At 35.3% G+C, this 24867-nt stretch overlaps 1 protein-coding gene across 1 annotated transcript in view; it reads left to right on the top strand.

The window, feature by feature from the left end:
- Positions 1-23970, top strand: part of LOC109083791 (alpha-1,3-mannosyl-glycoprotein 4-beta-N-acetylglucosaminyltransferase A-like) — a 46364-nt gene extending 22394 nt beyond the window's left edge. The window contains exons 5-16 of the mRNA XM_042730912.1: positions 2304-2437; positions 4556-4602; positions 4733-4846; positions 9880-9955; positions 14625-14739; positions 15726-15856; positions 16122-16229; positions 16657-16850; positions 18801-18879; positions 19327-19387; positions 20239-20351; positions 20933-23970. Coding sequence (XP_042586846.1) covers positions 2304-2437; positions 4556-4602; positions 4733-4846; positions 9880-9955; positions 14625-14739; positions 15726-15856; positions 16122-16229; positions 16657-16850; positions 18801-18879; positions 19327-19387; positions 20239-20351; positions 20933-20959 — 1199 coding nt within the window. The 3' untranslated portion in view covers positions 20960-23970. The remainder of the gene's footprint in view (positions 1-2303; positions 2438-4555; positions 4603-4732; positions 4847-9879; positions 9956-14624; positions 14740-15725; positions 15857-16121; positions 16230-16656; positions 16851-18800; positions 18880-19326; positions 19388-20238; positions 20352-20932) is intronic.
- Positions 23971-24867: the final 897 nt, after the last annotated feature.

Below are 24867 nucleotides of genomic sequence, written 5' to 3'. Positions count from 1 at the left end.
TCCCACTGTCTCTCTTTGATCCTTAACCTACTTTACTCCTTACTCATGTGGTTTTATCTCTCAAAACACTTTCTGTCTTGGAGTGGCAAGCAGTGCAAAACGAGGACATATTTTACTATCTTCTGTGTGTTACTGATGAAGTGTGATAGAGCTTCTGTCAGTCTGTCACTCAAATCAGCACACACACACACAGCAGTTCAACCTAATCACCTGTATGAAAAGTGCTCCTGTCCATTGCAGGTTATTTAGTCTGCATGCTTGAGTTAAAGCCCATGTTGCAGGTTAACCACCACTGTCGATTAATGGGTACATAAATCACTCAAGATATGTATATCATTTTTAAAATGTCTCAAAAATGGCCCTTAAGGCCAGTTTTTTTTACGTTTTTGGTATTTACATTTTTTTTTTTACGCAATTCGGTGATGACGTCACATTTGGGGAGAAGTGGAGGAAAGGTAGCCTCAGCCTAGTATGATGCGCGTTCCAGGCAACCCGTAACCCGTGTTTTTCCAATCTTAAACCCGTGAAAGTGCACTGGAACGGCAGTCAAACCCGTGACTTCCCACCCGTGAACTTGTACTAGATCGATGTACTCCGAGTTCCGACGTCACACAGGACGCGAAACAACAATGACAGCCCCTAAGGATAATACTGCCTACGGACGCAGTGTTTATGCAAGTGGTACATGTTGAAAAACCGATTTTAGGACAATGTAACGTTGCGATAAACACTGGGATGAGGAAGAGGTGGCAAGAGCCAACATGTATGATGGCCCGCAGCCCTATAATTTTGAACCAGCCAGACGTGAGAGAGCAAATGAGGAATTGCCAAGAACTGATGGCCGACAAAGCCAATTAAAGGCATGGTCCGAGGAGAATGAGTGGAGAGTTGGTGAAGTGTCCTGGTGAGTTGCTATCATTTAGCAATGCAGCAATGAGCACTGGAGCTAGTCTACGAGCAGCAGTGCACAATAACGACACACACACATATATATATATATATTTTTTTTACTGTCATTGGATAGCACCGAGTGAAAAATAAACTTTTTCTTTATATCTAGTGGCAGTGATCATGACGTTAGTTCAGATAAGTACCAGTAACCTTTGTCATAGTGTCGTACCGGTAAACTTTGTCTTTGTCATCTAGAAATAGAAGGCATCATGCTAGCTTTATGGGCGTTTCTAAGCGTTTATCTCTTCCTCCGGTGAAAATGTTGTTGCAAACGTAGCCGCGTGTCTGTCGGTATGTTTGGCTGGTGCTTGTGTGGAAACTGGGTTTGAAAGCTGGTGCTGTAGGGAAGTGAGTGCGTTTGGTCGCTGTTGGTCGATATCTATCTATCGATCTATCTGTCTGTCTATCTATCTATATCTATGTATTTATCTATAATCTGCGCTATCTGAATACTCTCGTCTACTACTCGTCTCTCTAGTCACTCTCAATGGTCTCAAGGCGGGCTTTGGTAAATTCTCTCCCCAATGTGACGTAATGCAATGCATTGTTGGGGAAAGGAGAATCGTTGCAAACCGCTGTAAGATAGTACCTACTTTTTCGTACTTTTTCAATTTTGTGATACCCAACAACATAAAATACAATGGATAACAGTTTAAATGTTCATTACCAACAAGCAAATTGCACAAATTCGTTGAAAAATTAACCATGCAACACGGCCTTTAAGCATGCATGCATGCATATCACCAATATGATTTATCTCATGGATTTTCATATTCAAATATTCAGGTTTGCTATTTAAATCATGTCCAGATTTGTTTGTGGTTCGGATTATTATTATTATTTTTTTGCTAGTTGTGTAAAAGTACAGTTCAATATCCCTCACGTGCTGTTAACACTTGTTATTGGTCCCTTGTTTGAGGGTCTTGTTTACTCATGTTCTGATTGTATCAGGAGTCAGAGTCTGTTCTTGTGCTTTGCTTTTCTTCCTTCCTGAAGGGAAGCTAAATTACATTGCTTTTATGATGCTCAGAAATGCAGTACAACAGAGCAGAGTAATGCCTTTGCCCTGGGCACCTCCTTGTGTGTCTTTCATGTCTGGACTTTACTCTTGTGCTACTCTGGATGCCTCTTCTCTTTCTTATTTCAGATTTCAGATATCAAGCCGCAATAAAACAGCCACAGAACCTCAATCAACTTCCATGTCACACATTCGTCTTGTATGGCAGCCTCTAAACAAACCTATTTCATGTTATTTAGAGTAGTTTGTCATCTGCCAAGCGATGGCTGTATGATGTGCTGGTAAATTGAGTTTATGAGGCACAAATTGAGGTTTTGTTCTCTTTTCTATGCAGTTTCCATGGTGATGGGCATCCCCACGGTGAAGCGGAAAGTAAAGTCATACCTGTCAGAGACGCTTCATTCACTCATCGATAAACTCTCAGCGGAGGAAAAGCTTGACTGCGTCATCATAGTGTTTGTGGGAGAGGTGAGCATTTTTCTTATTGGTTTGAGAAAGTGTATTTGTGTGTGAGGATTGTGGCTGGCTGTCTTCCTGTTTGTGCAGATTCGTCATAAGCAACTTGATTTGATGGAAATGACTGTGCAATGCTCACACTGACTAAACAAGTGCTTCTCAACGAGGTTCTAAGCTCTCTCAGATGTCAAAAGCACACAAAAAAACATTCATATAATGTTGGTTATGTCTGTGAATGTAAGAAATTGTATGTGTATCAGTATATTAAATCTGTGAAACAGCTTCATTTGGACAGAGTGACAACATACTACTAACACAACTCAACCAGGCCTTGTCCCCTTTGACGTGAACTATGAAAAATATGGGATATTGTGATGTTCCCAGGAAGAAAATTCCGGACTATGTATAGACATTAACTCTCTTTTGAGGGGACTTTGTGCTTTGTACCTTTGCAGATCTTTTTCATACTCAAACATCAAAAGGAAGTTTAAAGTTTACAGTTTTGGTACTGTGTCATGTTTACTTGACATTCAGTGTAAGATCTGAGTCGTCAGACAATCAACAGCTTTTTAAATGGCTGAATTGAGTCAGTGGGATTTGTTGTTTGGCGTCTTGTTACCCCCCGTTGAGGGGTGTGGGTGGTTCATGCTGAGAACAGGGGTCTCGATGCTTTTATGCTGCCATCTGAAGGTCAGAGCAAGAGGAACAGACATGCAGACACACCCGGCAGGATTCGTCTCTTGCTTCATCTCACAATTTTGTATGTCTGAATTTGTTCTCAAATTGATTGAAAGGGTAATTTTGGCCCAAGAGACATTGTTACAAGCAGTATTTAGATGCCACATTTAGGTTATGTATGCCAGTGTCACTCTGGTCCTTTTAGCATCATGAAAAACAAAGCTTATTCAAATTCTGAGTGGATTATATGGCCAAGAAAGTGCACCGCCACAGAGTGTGCTCCAGAAGCTGTCACGCACTTCATTTGAGATTGGCTACACTGCTAAATGCTGTGAAAACATGTTGTAAATAGAAACATTTGAAGCTCTGGAGTGTTCAACGGTATCCTATTTTCATAGCTTGAACTGAGGGTGGTCCTGCTTTCGTTTTAGGGCACTTAGCACCTCTAGCACCCCCGTAGAAACTTTTCTGTATACAGGCAGCTGATTAAATGTTTTTAGACCTGAAAAATTATCAAGATATTTTGAGAAACTAGCTTTATGGTCATCAAAATATTGATGACTTTTGAATTATTGACGCCAGAGGTTTTTCATAAAGCATTGGATTACCAGTAGCCATGTCGGTAGAGCTATGGGCGCTTTTAGTCTCTGTAGATATGCTAAAAATGCTAGAAATTAAATGTAGAATTTATACTACATTAAAAAAATAAGCTGTATGTCATTTTTTAAGATTTTTAATGAAATTGGAATTTTAAATATTGAAAATGTATTTGCTTATTTTATTCATGAGAGTTAGAACCATTAAAGAATAAACTGCATTTTCTGTGTTTCATTTCTGGGTTAAAAAAGGGAAAATAAATGGAGGCAATAAAAGTTTTTTTTTTTTATTTTATTTATTTATTTATTTTTTATCATTCTTAAGTTACAAGATTTCTGCATTAAATATTTGTACTATGAATGTAGTTAATGTGTTGCAGTGGGCGGTTCTGTTAGATTAATTGACTAAAAAAAAGGAGTTTGTATAAACAGGAAAATAAAAGGTAGGTGCAGCTTAACACCTAACAGTCAACTGTCTTGGCATGATACATGGTCTGCGGTCCAGTGCTTTTGTACCCGCCTCAGTGTCTGTGGTCTGTGGTTACGTCTGGTAGCTGATGTTTTCTGTGTGATCAGTCATCAGCTATTCTTGTGGTTTTCTGTAACAACGGTAGTACAGAAATTAGTTTGGAGTGCTTTAATAAAGCAGAAACACCCAGTGGCAGTGCATCTAATGAGGCTCTTGTGTTACTCCAGCACATGTGTGAGCCAGAGAGAGGATATCCCTTCCCACATCACGCACTGAAGTTTTACAGTACTTGCACCCACAGATGGTGAAGAAAATCAGTGAGAAAAGACAATTCATCCTCCTCACCGAGAGTGTGTGCTAACCAGTGCTTTGTTTGCTTCCTCACAGACGGACATAGATTACGTAAACAGTGTGGTTGCAGGCCTTGAAAAAGAGTAAGTTTCTTTTTCTTTTGCCACACTGAACTTCCTCAAGATTAAGTTGTGTTATGATCTCAATTGTACATTTAACCTAATGGTTCAGATGCCTTGCTAACTGTTGTTCTTGACTGTCATTGTCCATTAGGTTCTACACAGAGCTGAATTCTGGGTTACTGGAGGTCATATCTCCCCCTGCCAGCTACTATCCAGACCTCAACAACTTGAGAGAGACCTTTGGTGACTCGAAGGAGAGGGTGAAGTAAGTATTTAGTAAGCATTATGCTCTCCAGGAACCACATACTTCTACAAAACACTAAAGACTGTGTGGGAAAGTACATACTTCTGGGTATATAATAAAACAGTTATAAAATGTTAGCATATAGATACATTTATTACTTACAAGTGACTTAATTTATTACCTAGAAATTGCTACATACACTGCTGTTCAAACATTTGGGGTTAGTGAGATTTAAAAAAAAAAAAAAAAAAAAAAAGTATTTTATGCTGATCAAGGCTGCAGTTGTTTGATCAAAAATACAGTAAAAATGCTTTATTATTGTTAAATGGTATTAAACATTAAAATATATGTTGTCTGTTTGAATTTATTTTATTGTATTTTCAGCATCATTACTCCAGTTTTCAGTGTCACATGATCCTTCAGAAATCATTCTAATATGCTGATTTGCTGCTCAAGAATTATTACATTTACATTTATGCATTAAGCAGACGCTTTTATTCAAAGTGACTTACAGTAACATTCAGGCTATATGATTTTTTTTATATTATAATATTTATTATTATTATCAATGCTGAGAACAGTTGTGCTTCTTAATATTTTTGTGGAGACCATGATATATATTTGGTAAAGATTCTTTAATAAATAGAAAATTCAAACAGAATTTGTTTGAAATAGATATAATTTGTAGCAATAAAAATGTGTCACTTTGATCAATTTAATACATCCTCATGGAATAAAAGTATTATTTACTTAAAAATCTTACTGATCCCAAACATTTGAACAGTAGTATGTTTCTCAAAAACACATCCTGTCCACAGAATATATATATATATATATATATATATATATATATATATATTATATATATATATATATATATATATATATATACAGAGCTGGTAGATTACTTATGAATTGTAATCAGTTACTGATTACAGATTACATGACAAAATTTGTAGTCAGTAATATAATCTTGTAGATTACACATTTTTGGTAACGTAATCTGATTACTTTTGGATTACATTTGGATTACATTTGTACTAACCCTTATTTGATATCACATATATTGAATTAGCCTAATCTTTTGACAGATACAAAGAAAAAATATATTCCAAAAATATATATTTAATTCACCAACAAGAGCCACAATAGCTTCTTTTTCAAGTGCAATGCATGGACAGTTAATATTTACAAAATACTAACACTAATGTACCTTGCTGTTAGTGTTTGCTAGTAACACTGAATATAACAAAATCATATCTAATGATTTTTAAGGATATTTACTTATAATTAAGTAAATTAAGAAACAGCTACATTACAAAAACCAATATTGAAAAACATGAAATTCACAGCAATATCACTGCTAGGTCTATGTTATTACTCAATTTAAACTTGATGAAATTAAAGTTGGAACTTATAAGTATGTTTTACTTGGAATTGTTTGTTATGTTTACAATGATTCTTTAAGTAAATATCAAAGTATATTTCTATTTTCCCATCATACACTTGGGCATGAATAATTAAAAATGTTACATTTTTCACTGTTTTTGAGTTGTATTTACACTGTTTTATGGTCGCTTTTGATGTTAAGTTTAGTAACTTACTATCTATCTGCTTACAGATTTTTTTAATTCAATACTTTAAGTTTTACTAAAAATATATGCATGCAAACCTTGCAAAAGAGAGAAAAATTAAGTGAATCTTATTGTTTTTTATTTCAGTGCATCAAATTACTGCTATTAAACAGCACACTTATTTATAGTTATGAGCACTATTTTAGTAAAATTTACAGACAAAGAGTCACTCAAATTTACTGGGAATTCCCAAGTAAACGTAACTTAAACATTTCTATTTAAAGCTATTAATAATTATGTTTAGGCTTTTACTTGTACATTTTTTGTAAGTTAACAAGCCTTTTCTGAGTGAGAATTATTTCCAAGCTTTTTTCAAGTAAATCCTACTCCACATTTATTTATATATATATATATATATATATATATATATATATATATATATATATATATATATATATATATATATAGTTAAAGATCATTTCTATGTCAAATATTTCATCTCAAAACACTTGAAGTGCATAAGGTAGTAACAATGACGAAAAATCAACATTACAAAAAATATATTAAAGAACATGAAATTCCCAGCAATAACTTTGCTAGGTCAAAGATTTCCATTATAGCGATTAGCGATCATATAGCGATTCCTACAAACCATGTCTGTACATCCAGTGATTAAAGAATAATCACCAATCCATATAACATTATTCCGTTGTTGATTTCTTCTGAGCGCGATTCTGACACCCCTCCCCCTCTCCGCCAGAAAAACTCGAAGAATCACGAACGTATATAAGCGGCAGGTTTAATAGGAAAAAATATAAATGTTAAAAAAAGGAAACTTAGGAGAATCTATGAATTGTTACCATTTTTAACCACAACTTATTACCATTGTGTAAATAATATGTAATCATGTAATCCATAAAAAAGTAACTGTAGTCTGATTAAGAGTATTTTAAAAAGTAGTTTACTCTAATTACAAGTACTTGAGTTTTGGAATCTGATTACATAATCCAGATTACATGTAATCCGTTACTACCCAGCTCTGTATATATATATATAATGCATACTTCATTGAATATTGTTTGCTGTCTGGTCATTTTTTTGGCATACTGTACTCAGTGTACTTTTATTTGAAACAATACTACATATGCAAGATCGTATAATAGTATGCAGCAGTGTAGTATGCCAGTGGACACTAAGCCAATATACACTACCAGTCAAAGAACTGGACACATCTATTTCTTATTACTGTTTCCGTATTTTAGGATATTAGGCAAATCATCAAACCTATAAGTGGGGAATTGTGTAGTCCCCAAATATTGTAACCATTTTAAACATACTTCATGTAAAATGTCTTAATTGATATCTTGATATCTGCTTTTTATTTGTCTACAAAACGAATTCAAGGCATGTATTTTCAGTGGAGTGTGTTCAAGGGTTTGACAGGTGGAGTGTGTAGGTGTACTGATTGCAGTCTGTCATATGGTTGCGCTGGCTGTTGCTGCGGCGAGTTGATGTGCCCATAGAGATTTCTGTGGTGAGGCTGAAATAAAGTTCTGATTAGCTCGGATCTCATATTTCAGTGCCTGAGTCAGAGCTGATTTACTGTCACAAATGTGATTAGAGAGGGAGAGATGTCAGGGAGATTTTCTGGAGAGAAAGACAGAGCGAGAGGCGTGGCAGATTTGTTGTGAGACAGGAAGCCAGTAAGCTCAAGGTCAAAGACATCTACTCATTCCTTCATTACTTCCTTCCTCCTCTCTCTGTGCTGATAGTACCTCTCTTCTCTTCTCCTGCTCTCCCTAAATCTTTCATCCACAGCTGTCTCAATTTAATCTCTATCACTCTGGGCTCCTCTTTCTTTCACTCCCTCTTCTGTCTTTTGGTATCACACTCTCTCTTTCAAAACTCTGATTCTGCCTGTCCTAGGGTTGTCACGACTGAAAAATAGTCTATGCCAATGCAGAATATTATTATTCTCAATACCAATTTAAATACCAGAGAAATATTTATAGATATGCTATTCAATACACTCCTTTGTTTATTCAAATTAAATCATACAACATATTAAATTCATTCAGAGCCATGCAGCCTGAAGCTATTTCTAAGTTCTGTAAACAAGTTTTTATGAATTTAACTAAACTGCATTTAATTTGTACAAAAAAAAAATTAAGAGCAGTAAGTAAACAATATTTTACAAACATACACTAACATTCAAAAGTTTGTTCTAATATGTTATTATTTTAAAGAAATTATTACTTAATTATTCACTAAAAAAGCAGTTACAAATATTTTTAAGAAAACTTTCTATTTATCAAATAATCCTAAAACAAAATTTCCACAAAAATGCTAAGCAGCCCAACTGTTGTAAACTATACATTGATAATATTCAGAAATGTTTATTGAGCAAATCATCATATTAGAATGATTTCTGAAGGATCATGTGACTCTGAAGACTGGAGTTATGACTGCTAAAAATTTAACTTTACTTTCATAGAAATAAATTGGTTTTTTAAAATGTTAAAATAGTAAACAGTTATTTGAAATTGTAATATTTCACAATATTCCTGTTTTTATTGCATTTTTGATCAAATGAAACCTTGGTGAGCATAAGAGACTTTATTTCAAATACATTGAAAATTCTCACTGACCAGTAGTGTATATTTTTCAAAAATACAGCAGGTCTGTTAGGCTGCACTTGGATACTGAATCAAGTCTGTAGATGCTGTAGAAAGATTGGTAGCATTATTTTATATATATATATATATATATATATATGTATATAAATTTTTTTTTTTTTTTTTTTTTTTTTTTTTCGTCTAACTCTTTTTTTTTTTTAAGAAAGATTGAGCTTATCATTATTGCAATTCCTAATTAAATTATTGTCTATTTGACTAAATTAAAGTTAACTACATTTTTACTCTTGTTTGGTTTTTGTGCTTTAGCGTTGATTTTGCACAATCAAGGCTATTGCTGAGATGGATTCCAAGTGAAACCACTTGCTATAAAGTTGTTCCCAATGATGCCATCTGACATGACTGTGTGTGTGTGTGTGTGTGCCTAGTTGAGCATCTGAGTTCTTATTCTGTTTCACAAACTCTACTCTCGTCCACTTTACAAAGTCAGTTTGATCAAAGATAATGAGCGGCTTTGATGCCCCTCATATTTAATATTCTTTGTCCTTTTTGAATATTTCTGTCTCTCTTTTCTGAACCCTTTACCGAAAAGGATGAATGAATAACAAAGCTTTTATTGAGTATGCATGAGTGATGTGTTTTTGTTTATAGACTCACCCAACCCTTATTTAGCTTTTCGGCTGTGTATGTTTCTGTTTTGTGTTACTGTCAGTCACACTCGTCATATGCTTGACATCTAGAATTTCTAGTTTGCAGACTCATCAACCGGTGAACTTTTACATTAGACCTTTGCTTTTAGACTACTGGCCGTCTCCCTTTTTTAACATGTTTTTGTGTGTCTTTGTAGATGGAGGACCAAGCAGAACTTGGACTATTCCTTTCTAATGATGTATGCTGTGAACAAAGGGGTCTATTATGTCCAGGTAATCAAATTACAAGTCTGAAGGTTAAGCATGTAATGTCTGCACCACTAGCGTCACTCAACGGAATTAAAAATCGAATGACTTTTCACTCCCCTGTCTGCTATTGGCCCGTAAAGTCACACCATTGGTTGAGTCAGTGTGGCTGTCTCAGGATGGTCAGGATACAAATAGAAGCAGAGCAAGTTTTTGAAAGCATCATAGTGTTTACACTTTGGGTACAGCGACCTACACATGGCTTTCTCATAGCTGTTTCTGCATAATAAACAAACTAAATATTGCAGAAAGTATTTTAACTCTGAAACGGTTATTTCGCCTATATGATGATCTAAACGTTTTTCAACCTAATGTCTATTGACGGTATTTGTGACATGCTGTAAATTACCACATACAATAATTAAGATGGACACTAAATTGGTACTGTATTGGGTATCGGTTTATATTGATTTTTTACAAATTGTTCAGTACCAATTAATACTGGCGATATATTGACCTGTATTTAATTGTTTAGGTTAGCTCCCCTGTTTATCTTTGCTATTATCTTACATTCTCTTAAAGTTCATCTTTTTAAAAATTGCTTATAATTTAATAACAGCAATAAATGTGATCTTTAGCAAATCTTGAAATGAATATGCATTTTCTTACGTTACTTTATAATACTTAAATTCACGCGTGGCATTTGAGACTATTGGTTTTAGTATTGGTTTTTTTATGTTTAAATTGTTGGTAACTCTTTACTTAAAGTCTTTATGTATAATGCATTATAAAAGTAGATTTAATGCATTAATTATGCCTTGTAATGTACCTTATAATGCATTGTACAATCTCATGAATAATTGTAACCACAGTTAATACATTATAACACTTAAATAACGCATTGCATTTTAAATTTTGGTTATTAATATATATTATTATATGATTTATAATGCCTTATATACTATATAATGTATTATACATAAAGGCTTTAAGTAAAGTGTTATCAATTTTTTTAATATAAATTTAATTATATAATTATTTTTATTTTAAGCAGTTGTTATTGTTAAACTTGAAACTATTATAAAATAATTTTTGTTAATTGAAATAAAGCTGATATAAACATACATATTAAATGAAAAACTTAAAACACTGAAATGGAAATTAGAAATGTTGCATTGGCAACTAACTGAACTGAAAAAAAGTAGCAGTTTAAAAAAATGGATATAATTTTATGTTACAATACGTAAATTACTGTGATTACGCATATTTCATGAATTTATGCAGACTGGAGAGTCGAATCTAAAGTTTTGCCTTTGCTAATTAACAGCATGTCACACAAAGACATGAAGTTGAACATTTGAGACCAGTGTTAAACTTAAACCTAAAATGTTGATGAAATATCTTTAGATTGAATTGTCCGCTTTCAGTCAGCTTCCCAAGCAGTGTATATTTCAGTGTAGGTTTCCAGTTAGTGTGCCAGATCCCCACTGGAAGCTCTTCAGTTCAGACAGAGACAAGTACCCCAAAAGCTTTCTCCTCAGGGGTTGCTGTGGTTACTCTTGTATCTGGATATACCCTAAAGACACACTTTGGCTCTGTAGCGGTTGTCATGGGAACGTGGCTTGGTGGTTTTGGGATTTCTGTTTTTATGAAGTGATAATGATTTTACAGCTGGGAATATGATCAGGGGAAAGAATTTGCAACAGTTAGAGCAGCTGTACATGGTCGCAGCAGATTGAATTCAGCGTAACGCTAAACTTGACACCTCTTATTTATTTCTCTCTGCTGGACAAACAAACATGAAAAGCATAAGGTGAACATGTTGGTATTTTTATGGGGAAAAAAGATGCAAGCTGTTACCAACAGCCAGTTTAGTTTTACTTTTCTTTCTTTTTTTTTATTTTGAAAAGCTTATTTCAAGTTATGCTATGGAGGATTTCTTTTAATTAATGAACTAATTTATTTGATTCCTCAGTGTTTGCTAAATGTTCTGTAATTTATTAGTCGGCATGTGGTGTATACCATACCTTGTCTTATTAGTTTTTAATTAAGAATAACAATGAATCCATCTTTTGTTTTACTCTTAAAGGGGTCATATGATGTTGCTAAAAAGAGCATTGTTTAGAGTATTTGGTGTAATGCAATGTGTTTATGCGGTTTAAGGTTCAAAAAACACATTATGTTTTTCTACGTAGTATACATTGTGCCTTTCTGAATCGCGTAGATTTTTACAAAGCTCTGTTCTCTGATTGGCCAGCTATCCAGTGCGTTGTGATTGGCCAAATGCTTCAAGCGTGTGATGGAAATGCTACGCCCCTTAACATACTGTGATGCCGTCTCCCAGCGCGACGAGACAAAACCAATAAAACCCATTACAAACGAGACATTTGTGGCATCTAGTGGGGACATAATTATGGATTATAATGACTTGTACTGTCTTTTTAAGCGTTGCATTGCATATCGCACATAAAACCATGTCTGCATTTGTGATCGGAGAAACAACAAACAACAAGCCCTACTCTACACTGCTCAAAACTCACGTTTGAATCATCAGTGGCAAATTCTTTAAATATGAAAACGTACTTACAGGCTGTGAGTCAGAAGCCTTTGTGCACAGATGGCCTTGTACTCTCCAAGGTTCAGAAAAAAGTCCTTTGTAAAATGCGCTGCACACATCTGAATATTTGGGTTGAACTGTTCTGGAACAGGGTTGTGAATACAACTTAACCACTGATTTCTAATTGTGTCCTCTTTTTGAAGGCCAAACTAAGTAGTTTTGCTTTCACAAAACACAGCGACTCCACAACATGGTGGCGGCAGTAACAGCGAGAATAAAAGTTACGCCTGTTTCTTTGCGTGAACATTTGGGTGCCGTTATGCAAATCTTCCCACACAGTGATGTAGACATGTGGGGGCGTGTTTAAACTAAGCGTTTTAGGAGGCCGTGGACGAGTCTTAACTTTTATAAAGAATATCTCTTTGGGTTTGAGACTTTAGTCTTTGCAACTTTAGGGATCTTATCTATGCACAAACAGCTTTTAACACTCCAAAGAGAAAGGAAAACTTGAAATTGCATCATATGACCCCTTTAAAAAGTGAAATATGGATGTAAGCAAAACAGACAATTATCTTTTCTTGTAAAACATGATGCCAAGATCGCGAATTCGAAAAAGCATCTGAAGCCGGCGGCTTATAACATAGGAACTCCTGCTCACCAAATTAAAATCACACATTCTACTGATCAAAAAGAACTGGGTGAATGTTAACCACTTTTGTTTCCATATAACGAGAAACTATAATAAAAGTTTATCAGCATGCATTGATTAATCCCATGTTGTAGCAAAAAAAAAGTTAAAATTGACCGAGTTAGTCAAAAGTTAAAAGAGCGACCAGTGGGTAGAATGATTCTAGAGCCCTGTTTCAGCAAATCTGTTAGAGTGAGCATTTTGTAAATAATATAATAAAATATGTTTTTCTATTTATACTTGTTTCAAATTGTGTTAAATATTTATCCTATCACACATGAGTCTTTTAACATCACACTTGTGAAGAGAGGCTGATGGGATATTTTCCTAATTTTTCAGTTGTTCTTGATGAAAAGCTTTATTTTAATTTATTGTATTTTTTAAAAGTTTGGGGTTAGTAAGATTTTACTTTTATTCTTTTTAAAAAAGAGAAAAGAAAATTAAAACTTTTATTTATTGAAGTAGTATTATGATCAAAAGTAACAGTGAAGACATTTGTAATGTTACAAAAGATTTCTGTTTCAAATAAATGCTGTTCTCTTGAGCTCTCTGTTCATCAAAGAATCCAGAAAAAAATTACAGTTTTATCATAGCAATATTAAGCAGTAAAATCTGTTTTTAACATTGATAAGATTTATAGAGTGATAGTGATAGATTGATTTATCATGCGACACTGAAAATTCTGCTTAACCATTACAAGAATAAATTACATTTTAAAATATATTGTAATAGAAAAGTTATTTTAAATGATAATATTATTTTGCAATTTTATTGACTTTTTACAGAAAACACAGCATACATATGTGTGCTCGTTCCTGTTTGTGTTGTCAATCTGGCAACCTATGTGCGTCAAGTCCGAGGAGGAGAGGGCGGGTGAAAAATAACCCCTCTCCAATATTTTGAATTTGGACTGCAATACCTAGTTCAAGCACTCTGTGTCAATCCTACATACAGCACCTTCAATGTTTATTTATATCATTCCACGTTCATGTCTTTCTCATTCTCTTTCTCGCTTCTCTTTGTCTGTGTGCAGGACTGTACTGAATGTTTTCATTCTTTTTTTTTTCTTTGCTGTGCCAATAAATCTCTCTAGTGTCTCCATGTCTTTGTGCTCTCAATACACGCTGTGCTCTCTTAGGAGAGGGGAAAGGTATTGCTTTTGTTTTTTGGAACTCAAGTTACTCAAGATGATAGGACAACATGCTTTAGCTTTGCTTTAGTGTTTGTCTGTGCTTATATTGGTGGCAAGGGTGTCTATGTGTGAAGTGTTTTTTTTTTTTTTTTTTTTTTTTTTTTTTTTTTTTTTTTTTTTTTTTTTTTTCACCCACCCCCCCCACTCTTCAGGTTGATTGTTAGATGTGGTGTTTTTAGTAGGTGTGGCATGTGTGAAAGTATATCTGGTTTATGAGCTGTTTTGTATAATTGATGTCTGTTTCCTGTTGTTCTAACAGTTAGAGGACGACATCGTTGCCAAGCCCAACTATTTTGCCACCATGAAAAACTTTGCCCTACAACTCGCCACTGAGGACTGGATGATCCTTGAGTTTTCACAGCTGGGCTTCATTGGTGTGACTTCTATATTTTTAATTTCTATATTTTCAAAATATATATTTTTCATACTTGTCCAGCTATTCAAATATCACTTAATTACTTGAGTTATTGTCATCATTTACTTTTCTTCCGGTCGTTCCAAACCTGTATGACTTTTGTCCTTCCACTAAATGAGAGATTAAGAATGTTTCTACTGCTCTTTTCAGTACAGTGGAGTCTCAGTATCCAAGAGCAATCAAGGCCCCAAAAAGCACCATAAAATTAGTCTGTATAATTTGAGTTGCATAAATATTCTTCAGAATTTCTCCTTTTGTGTCCCTCTGAAGTAAATGATGACAGAACTTTCATTTCAGTGAAAATCTGTTTAAAGGGATAGTTCATACAGAAATTAAAATTCTGTAATTAATTACTCACCCTGATGTCGTTCCAACCCATAAGACCTTCATTCATCTTCAGAACACAAATTAAGATATTTTTGATGAAATCTGAGAGCTTTCTGACCCTGCATAGACAGCAATGCAACTGACACATTCAAGGCCCAGAAAGGTAGTAAGCAAATTGTTAAAATAGTCCATGTGACATCAGTGGTCCAACTGTAATTTTATAAAGCTACTAGAATACTTTTTTGTGTGGGTGAGTAATTAATGACAGAATTTTCATTTTTGGGTGAGCTATCCCTTTAAGACCTTCTTGTTATACTTTTATTCAGCAAGGATGCATTAAATCATTTGACACTTAAGACTAGAGTAATGGCTGCTGAAAATTCAGATTTGCCATAACATTATTTTAACTTGTAATAATATTTCACAATATTACTAACATTTTTTATTTGTAATATTATATCACAATACTACAATTTATTTCATATTTTTTATCAAATAAATGCAGCCTTGGTGAGAATAAGAAACTTATATAAAAACATTTAAAAAATCTTAACAAACCCTAAACTTTTGAATGGTAGTCTTTTTAATTTATGCTTTTTTTTTTTTTTTCGCTTTCAGGTAAGATGTTCCAAGCCCCAGATCTAAATCTCATTGTGGAGTTTATCTTCATGTTTTATAAGGAAAAGCCCATTGATTGGCTGCTGGATCACATACTCTGGGTCAAAGTATGCAACCCAGAGAAAGATGCCGTAAGTTATTACTAAAGACTGCAAGTGTGTGTGTGTGTTTCTGTGACATTGAACTCTCCTCTACTGTGGTGCGTCAGGCATTGGGAGGCTTTTCACACCTCTTGAGTGAGAACACAGAAAGTGAACTTGTTTTTCAGATCTTTCTTTCTCTCTACAGACAGACACGTTATGTCTCTATCTATATTACTTCATTTTTTAACTCTATCTGTATTACTTCATTCTCACAATCTAATGTATTTGGCTTTCTCATTCTTTTTCTCTCCAGAAACACTGTGAGAGACAGAAGTCGAGTCTGCGCATTCGTTTTAGGCCCTCTTTGTTTCAGCACGTAGGCCTGCACTCCTCCCTTGCTGGGAAAATCCAGAAACTCACGGTAACCTTTATCATGAGTGTTGTTTACACTAGTTATAAACATCCGCCTTTGGTGACCTAACCAGCAAAGTTTAAAACCCTTGGATGTTCAACAAGCAAGTCATTCATTTGTTATTTGGGACACATTATGTTTTAAACTAGAAATGTAGTTTTAGTGATTGTTGTCCAAAACTGTCAAATCATTCCTCTTGCTCTTATAAGTACTCTAAAGTTTCTGATTCTCTTCCACACAAACTTGCTATGGCTCACTATTATCTTATAACATCTTGTCTTACCCTGTATTCTGTTTTCTTGTACCAAAGTGTGTTTTTTTTTTTTTTTGAATAACTGACCTTTTATCTAATTTCTGCTTTTACTATTAAGGACTGTTATAAATCAGTCCGGCCATCAGCTGCACTTCCTGTTAACTTTGTTTTCTGCTGTGTTAGGATAAAGACTTCCTGAAACCTCTGCTCCATAAGATTCACGTGAACCCGCCGGCGGAGGTGTCCACCTCTCTTAAAGTGTATCAAGGTCATACACTTGATAAGACCTACTTGGGCGAAGACTTCTTCTGGGCCATTACTCCAATGTCTGGAGACTACGTCCTGTTCAAGTTTGATCGGCCCGTAAACATAGAAAGGTCAGTCTGTCTCAGGACGACTGAGAGAGAAGCACACACACACACACACACACACACACACACACACACACACACAGGGATCGATCGTAATGATGACCCGATGACCTAGAGCCAGTGTGAGAGGACATTTGAGGGACCAGTATTGCATTTGTCTCTATTTATTTAATATACTGTTCACATGCACATGCACACACCCACACCCAAATGATTTCTTTCTGTAATCTTCACCCTCTCCTAAAAGTGATGTTTGCATTCACTCAGAGAGCTCTAACCAGGAGACATCGTTCACACGTCTCAGTGTCTCACTGTCCTCACAGGGGAGAAGAGGTGGCTAATGAGAAGCTTCTAAAATAAGACTCTGCAACCAAAACCCTCTAGAGAGGAAGACAGAGAGAGATGTAATGGAGGAAACAATGCTGAGCAGATACACAACTCTAGAAGAAGACAGAGAGAGATGTAAAAACAGCCATTCCTGTATCCAAAACTAGACCTCTGCATATGAGAGTTTGAAACATGCATTTGTGGAACGTTATCCTTCACCACTTCACAGACAATGAGTGGAAAGAGAATTTTTTGATTAACACAACAGTCATTTATTATATTCTTCAACATCGTGCATCATTACGTCATTTATTCATCATTGCACATGCACAAAACGTTCCAGTTTGTTTTTCAGTGCGATCAAGTCTTTATATGTCCTATTGAATAGATTAGACAAGGTTTATCCCACCCCTCTCAGCCCAACTAAAATTTCAATCAGTCTGGGCATTTCTATTCCGACTGAGGTGTTTACATTTTCATTCAGATTGGACTTTTCTGATTGTCATTGGAATACAATGCTCTCTTTTTTTTTTTTTTGCAGGCCCAGTCTGGGTCAGTTTGGATTTTTGGTTGGCCTGCCAGAATGGCCTTTATTTTTAGCAACAAATCTGTATATGTGAGAAAATATATTTAGAATTTTCAGTCACACTTTATTTTAAGGTCCAGTTCTCACTACTAACAAACCATTAACTATCACATTTGCCTCAATAAACTGCTAATTTGCTGCTTATTAATGTAAAGAGGTTGTTAAGTTTAGGTATTGTGTAGGATTAGGAAATGTCCTTTTTATGTAAAATTTTTTGGTCAACTGTCTGTAGTTTCAGTAGTTCTAGTAAATAATAAGCACTATTTTCAACATTAATAATAAGATTTTTTTTTTTGATCATGTGACAAGTTACACAAAAAATTCATCTGTACTGGAGCTCTGAAAAGTGTTTTTTTCCTTCTTTTTTTGTATTCTTTTTGTGAGAGTAAAGGTTTTGTCACGTGATAAAGTCTTGTAATTGTGAGTGAACCTGCTGTAACGTAGGATAAATTTCAGACTTCCGTTATATTGTATAGTTTCGTATCGCACTGAAGACTGGAGTAATGGCTGCCGAAAATTAAGCTTTGTCATCACAGAAATAAACTACATTTAACTATATATTCGAATATGAAACAGGATATTTTAAATTGTAATAATATTTTGCAATATTCCTGTTTTCATCTATTTTTGAAGGCTCAAATCTCTCTCACACTGGTCGTGGTACATCAAACCATCCTGTTAGTGAGTAAGGGTATTTCGACGAGGGGTTGGATAGATGGGAAATAGATGTGAACAGACAGTCATGCTGTTCTTCCATTAATTTTCTTTGTCTAACAGAGTCCTGACCTGTTCGAAGTGTTTGTGTGAGTAGAAACAGTGCTAACAAGATGAAATGTCAACTTACTTACGTGTGACTGGATTTAATTAGCAGCTCAAGCAGGGGCCTATTTAGAAACCCCTTATCTGTGTGTTCTGGCTGCGCTGTCTAAGTTCGACTCAGTCTTGTCCATGTCCTGCCAGTGTTTATTCATGTGTGTTCACGAATATTCATGAGTTTGTGCCTGTACACGCATATTCATTAAAAGTCAGTATTTGATTGGCAGGTTCCTCTTTCGCAGTGGAAACCAGGAGCATCCAGGAGACAAAATCGAGAACACTACTGTCGAGATCCTGCCCTTTTCGGTAAATAAAAAAACACACATCCTCAATTAGATTTATACAGTTTCCTCTAAATGTCCAAACAAGCCCCAGGGTGACAGGTTTGTCTAACCGCAGGTTGACTCGCGTATCTGGCGTAGGTCTCCTGTGTACGCTGCCACCAGGGCTAATTTTAGTCAATCGCTGGTTGAGCTACCGCGGTAATGAGGCAGCGTACTGCCATCCTGCTGTGATACAGAGCTAAAAAAGCCTTTGAATGGGCTTTGATGTTTGTTTCTTGAAGACGTTCCTCGAATAAATGAAGCTGGTGATACATCTGAGTTTGTGTGAATTGGTTTGTCAGTTTGGGTTTACTTTGTCATTGTATCCAAACGTTACTCCCACAGTTGTGTCTAACATTGTTAGCATAGTGCTAGTCCCTTTCAAACAGGCTCTTGAAGTGCTTCTAAATGAGGACGTTATCTCTTGCAGGACGCTGAATTGAAGACCAAAGAGAAATACAAACGAACAGAGGACCGCTTCTATAAACTTGGTGAGTTAGATTAGTCACATTCATGCTCAAATCAGCAGTTTTGCACTTTGAGCAAATGATTGTTGTGCCTTCCTTGTAAACGGGAGAAACCAGTGTGCTGTAACTCTATAAAACAGTGATGGCACTTATTCAGCATATGCGCAGTACATGTCTCTTGCTGCCTGAGAAAGTATTTCACTGTTCAACAAACTCATTTTGAGTTACATAGTTTTAGTTTTTTTGGTTTACTCTATTTTTTTTAGACACTGTGTTTCTTATGATGCCTTTTGAATTTGAATTTAAACTTGTATATAGATTTTAATTGACTTTGTATGTTTCTTATGCTTACCAAGACTGCATTTATTGGATCAAAACAAGTAAATACAATAGTAATGTGAAATATTATTACAATTTAAAACTATTTTAGTGTATTTTAGTATGTTTCTTTTTTAATATGCTGGTTTGTTGCTCTTTTGTTACATTTAAATATACTGTTATTTTTGATAAATTGAATGCATCTTTGTTGAAATTAATGCTGACCTCAAACTGAATGTTTGAACACTAATGGTGGTCGTAGTAATAGTTACACTTTCAAAACTCAAAGCTATAAAGAAATATATATATATATATATATATATACACACACAGTATAGACCATTACAGTCTTTGCAGAACTGTAAAAGACACACATCTTCCGTTGGTAAACCACAATCAACGTCTCTCTTTCTTTTTTCCACTGCGTTTTTCCTGTATTGCACCTGTAGCTTACCTTTAAAACATGTCTGGCAAATAACTGAATACATAATGTTATAATCTCTTCTGGTCTTCCCTTTTAGAGATACATATGTGTTTTTCTTTGTGTCTCTCTTTAGCTCAGTTTGAGAAAGGAGTGGCAGAGGGCACGGTTGACCCTGCCTTTAACCCTGTGGTGGCCGTTCGTCTGACGGTCCAGAAGGACTCCGCCGTGTGGGCAATTATTAGCGAGGTCTGTATGCTGCCTTTGGTTTAGGGCAGTCTAGACCAATCGCATGCTCTTTCCCTCTTAATTCCTTTACTGTGAATCATTTGAATCATATCTGCAGTTTCTGAATATCTTCTAAACTTGATGCTGTATTTAATGCATTCAAAATTGCCAACACTGTTTGCATTCCAGTGAAATGTGTGCTTATAAAAGATCATATTTTTCCGTTTTATCCACTTAAAACGTCTTATTGATAAGGGATGGTGGTATTGTGTTATTACAATGCTATTACTAATTTAGTAGTATTTTGATAAAGCGTCAAAGCCATACACCATACCTCTTCAGTGGTTTGCTTTTCTTCTTTTTTCTTCTTCTTTTTTTTCAAAGCCAGCCATAACAGTCAACATTGTCTGGCACATAAGGACATTTTGGCGGATGCCTGGTTTAGTTTTGACACTGAAATCACAAATGTCCAAAATCAGAATACAGCTGACTTGACAGTAAAATGTGTTGCTTTGTTGTTTTGTTTTTTTATTTGGTGATGTGCATAGATGATGTTCTTCATATACCTGGTTCTTGACGGATGTTCTTTAATCTCTTGTCAGATCCATATCAAGAGGATACCTGGGTAACTACTGTGTGTCTCCAGTGGCCCGAGGCCCTCTGGTCACCAAGACAGGGTTGTGCTGCTCGCAGCGGTTCAAGAGTGACCCTCACATTATCAGAGTGTGTAAAGGAGCCCTGGCTTTGTCTTCTTCACCTCTTAAACTTTGCTTTTCTCTTTTCTTCTACTTGCCTTTGCCTCTGTCGTCAGACTTCGTTTGACCTTTTACTATTCCCTGAATTCTGTTGTGTGAATGTGACTACTACTGTACAGAAGAAGAAAAACAACTTTTGAACAGAATGTTTTCGGACACTAAATTTGTGTCGTGAAGAATTGCAATCGTTGCTGTCATTAAGGTCTGAAGTTCAGGATTCAAGGTTGCACCAATGCTGGAGAATATGTCCCCTACTGATGAAGATTGTCCTCAGCGCTCTGCCATCATGGACTGTAACTGACCCTGGGTCAGATAAACGCGGCTGGATTTCGGCTGTGGGATGACAGAAGTTTTTATTTTGAAGTCTTTGTGTAGCTGTGTATTTTTTTTTTTTAGGTTTTAGGCCGTTGATGTTTGAAACTCTTTTTAAGAACATTTCGAGACCAGTTTATTATTTTACTGACTGCTTTGCCAAAATCTAAAAACATATTTCTAAAAACAAACCGCATATCTTTGGGCCTCTACTTGGTCAGCAGAAGTGGCTTTTCTTCCTTTGTGTTGGTTTAGTGTCAACGAATCAATCATGGCTTTTAATCGGAAGGTTTTTAATTGCTGTTGTTATTATTATTATGACGATCTATGAAGGTGAATTAATTTATTTGAAATAAATCTTTAATTTGTACAAAAGGTAAATGCTTTTATTTTATATTCTTTGGAAATCTATGATGTGGCAGAGAGTTTATTGTGGCTTAAAGTCGAGTGATGGTTAATGTTTGTAACTTTGTGTAGTTGAGAAGGGTGCAGGGCCGCCCACTTCTGTGCCTTAACATCCAGTGTCCCAGGACTGCCTTGCGCCCCGTGTCAAAACGCTTAAATCATCAACAGGACAGTTTGTTAGTTGCTTGATTTAAGTGAGACGTTCAAGTGTAGAGCATGGCATGTCCATTTTTATGTCCCCGAGTCTTTCATGTCTTCATTGAGCATTTTCCATCTCAAATAATCCGCTTTCATCATGTCAGTCAGAAAATGTTCTCCTTTCTGTGCTGTATCACAAGTATCTGAATGTTCAGTGAGTCATGATTAAGTCCAGATGGAATCTGCAGATTTTTTTTCTGCACAGAATGAATTTAAATGTGGTGAAATGATTAATGAAGCTGAGGGTACTACATTTTTATGGTAGCTGAAAGCACAATCTACAGAGTCCCTAAAGAGACATGGTGGTGGGGAAATAAAATGAGTTGATTTTTCAAAGATCTTGCTTCTCTCAAAGTGTTTGTATTCCTCCATGAAACTTTGTGTTCTTTCAGAAATGTTTTGCGTTCCCTGTGTTAAGCCAAATACAGTATTAGAGTTTTTTTTAGCAAAAACAAATAGTAAAAACCTGATATAATTCAGCCATACATTTTTATCACCGTGAAAATAGCCACAAAAGCTGGCGTGGCGTTAAACACAAACAAACTTTGTGATGGAAATATGAGGTAGGACCAAGAACTATTTTTCAGTACTTTTCGAGAGAACTCAACTGTTTTGCTAGACACTGAAAAAGTTTTGCAAGCGAATGCAAAGTTTCTTGGGGGAAACGCAGCACTTTTTGCGAATTAATGCAAAAGATTTGTGAGCAGGCGCAAATTTTATTGGGAGAACAGAATTTTTGCGAGAGCATTGCAAAGTTTCTCGGGGGAGTGTAGTACTTTTGCGTGTAAAAGCGATGCAATGCTTCTTGAGACTACGCAATACTTTTGCAATTTCTCCAAAAAATGTTTTGTGATTAAAATATGAGGTGGGGGAAAAAACAGTTTCATTAATTTTTGTATGAAAACACAACATTTTGCGAGCCAATGCGAAGTTTCTTGGGGAAACGCAGTAATATTTACAAGTGAACGTAGACGTATTGCGAGCGAACAAGCAAAGTTTCTTGAGGCAACATAATGCATTTACAAACTAATGCAAACGTTTTGCAAGCAAACTTAAAAGTGTTGAAATGTTTGTTTTCCATCACCTTGTCTACTTGGGGATTCTGTAACAATCAAATAAGCCACAGTATGTAAAAACACATAGAACTTAATGACTGCAGTTCAAAGGTTTCTGTAGAGTGCTGCTGGTGCAGATTCTATGTGGTTTCCAGCTATTTTCAGAACACTGTACATTTATTATATTGTAAAGCTACAGTTCGTATTTATTTTGCTTGTAGCTCCTGACAAAGGGACTCGATGGTGACGTAACTGCTGTACAGATTTCCGAAGTGCTCTCGTCTCATGTGATTGTATATAGATGAAAGTTTTAGTTCAGTCTGTCATTGTATATTCCTTGATGCTTCAGGTTTTTCTTTTTCGATACATACTGTACACCCTCATTTTAGTGACTACTTGGAGCCGGATGTGAATCGCAGTGTGTCTTTTGTAATAGAAAGCCAATGTACTGTCATAAACATTTGTTTACAGTTTGTTTATGATCTCTCCTGAGATAAATTCTTGGTCTGAGTGTAGAGCACTGTATCATTATTCTCCTTTACATCCTCATATGACATGACTTCTGGAGAATGGACTAGTGAAACCACAGTGGAGTGGTTTTCATCGTGTTTTGCCATATTGCTGCCTTTTTAGTCAGATTTGTGCTCGATGATCTGTTTGCACATCTGTTTTAGCACTGAAAGATGGATTGTTGTCCGTTGCCCTCGTTAAACTCTCATGGGCCGGTTTCCCATCAGCGCATGTCCATCTTGAAATCCTCCCTTCGGTCTTACATTGAGATGAACCAGACATGAAACGTGCTCCTCTTGTGTGGTGCATTCTTGACTTTCATGTGCCTTCATCTGTCTTTCTCCAGCTCTGACACTGATTTGAATAAACCGTTCCAAAATAAACCAGTCTTGACATAACTCATCATTTTATGTTTCTGCTGTTCCTTCATTGCTCATTTATTTGACTCATTTATCTTACATATTTAATCATGCAACTGTGGAAACATTCTCATGTTTTGAGGAGGTATGTTGTGATGTGACGTTAATAAAGAGTGTCGTATGCATGAATTATGCTAATTTAGGGCCTAAACAATATTTTCCTACAGTCTTAAAGAAAAGAATAGGCCTAAATTTAGGATTTCACAAACTAAAAAAAGATAGTTATGGTATATATTTTTCAGTACTAATAAAAAATTAATGCATTTTAAATACACAATAACCAGGTTTATGTAAATGCATTTCGAAAATATGATTATTTAAATCAAATAAATACAAGAAAATCTAAGTAAATACAATGAAATGACTATGCTGTGATTTTTTTTTTTTTTTGAGTGCAGATATGCTACCATACCTTTTGTTTTATTTATGTATGTCTTACAAGCCATGCATAACATTGTTTATTAATTTGTTAAAACTTTGTAATTCAAATAAGTAGTAATTTTATGCAATTTAAATACACAAATCTTAGATTTAGGCCTAAATATTTCTGAGTGTACGGTTGTATTACATTAAATCTGGAATAGAAATATTCACCCAACCAGCATTTACCAACAAAACACCAGTCATTTTTACAGTGAGACAACTGAACTAACAAACATGATCAAAGGAATTGTTCAAGCTCCTATTACAGTACGTGTATTTTTAAACACTTTCCCTGAAAATGCTGCATTTCTTTAAAATAACTGACACAATGTAGCCTATCTAAAGCAATGATATTTTTAAGCGTTTCTCAAGTCTCCAGGGGCCAATGTAAACTTGATATTATACGACAAAAGCATTATTTTAGTGCCATCTTCTGGTCAATATGAATGCTTCACACTGC

Source organism: Cyprinus carpio, chromosome B9, assembly GCF_018340385.1.
Source record: "Cyprinus carpio isolate SPL01 chromosome B9, ASM1834038v1, whole genome shotgun sequence".
Lineage (NCBI taxonomy): Eukaryota > Metazoa > Chordata > Actinopteri > Cypriniformes > Cyprinidae > Cyprinus > Cyprinus carpio.
Note: the sequence above shows the minus strand (reverse complement) of the source record. Positions and strands in the feature narration are given on the sequence as shown.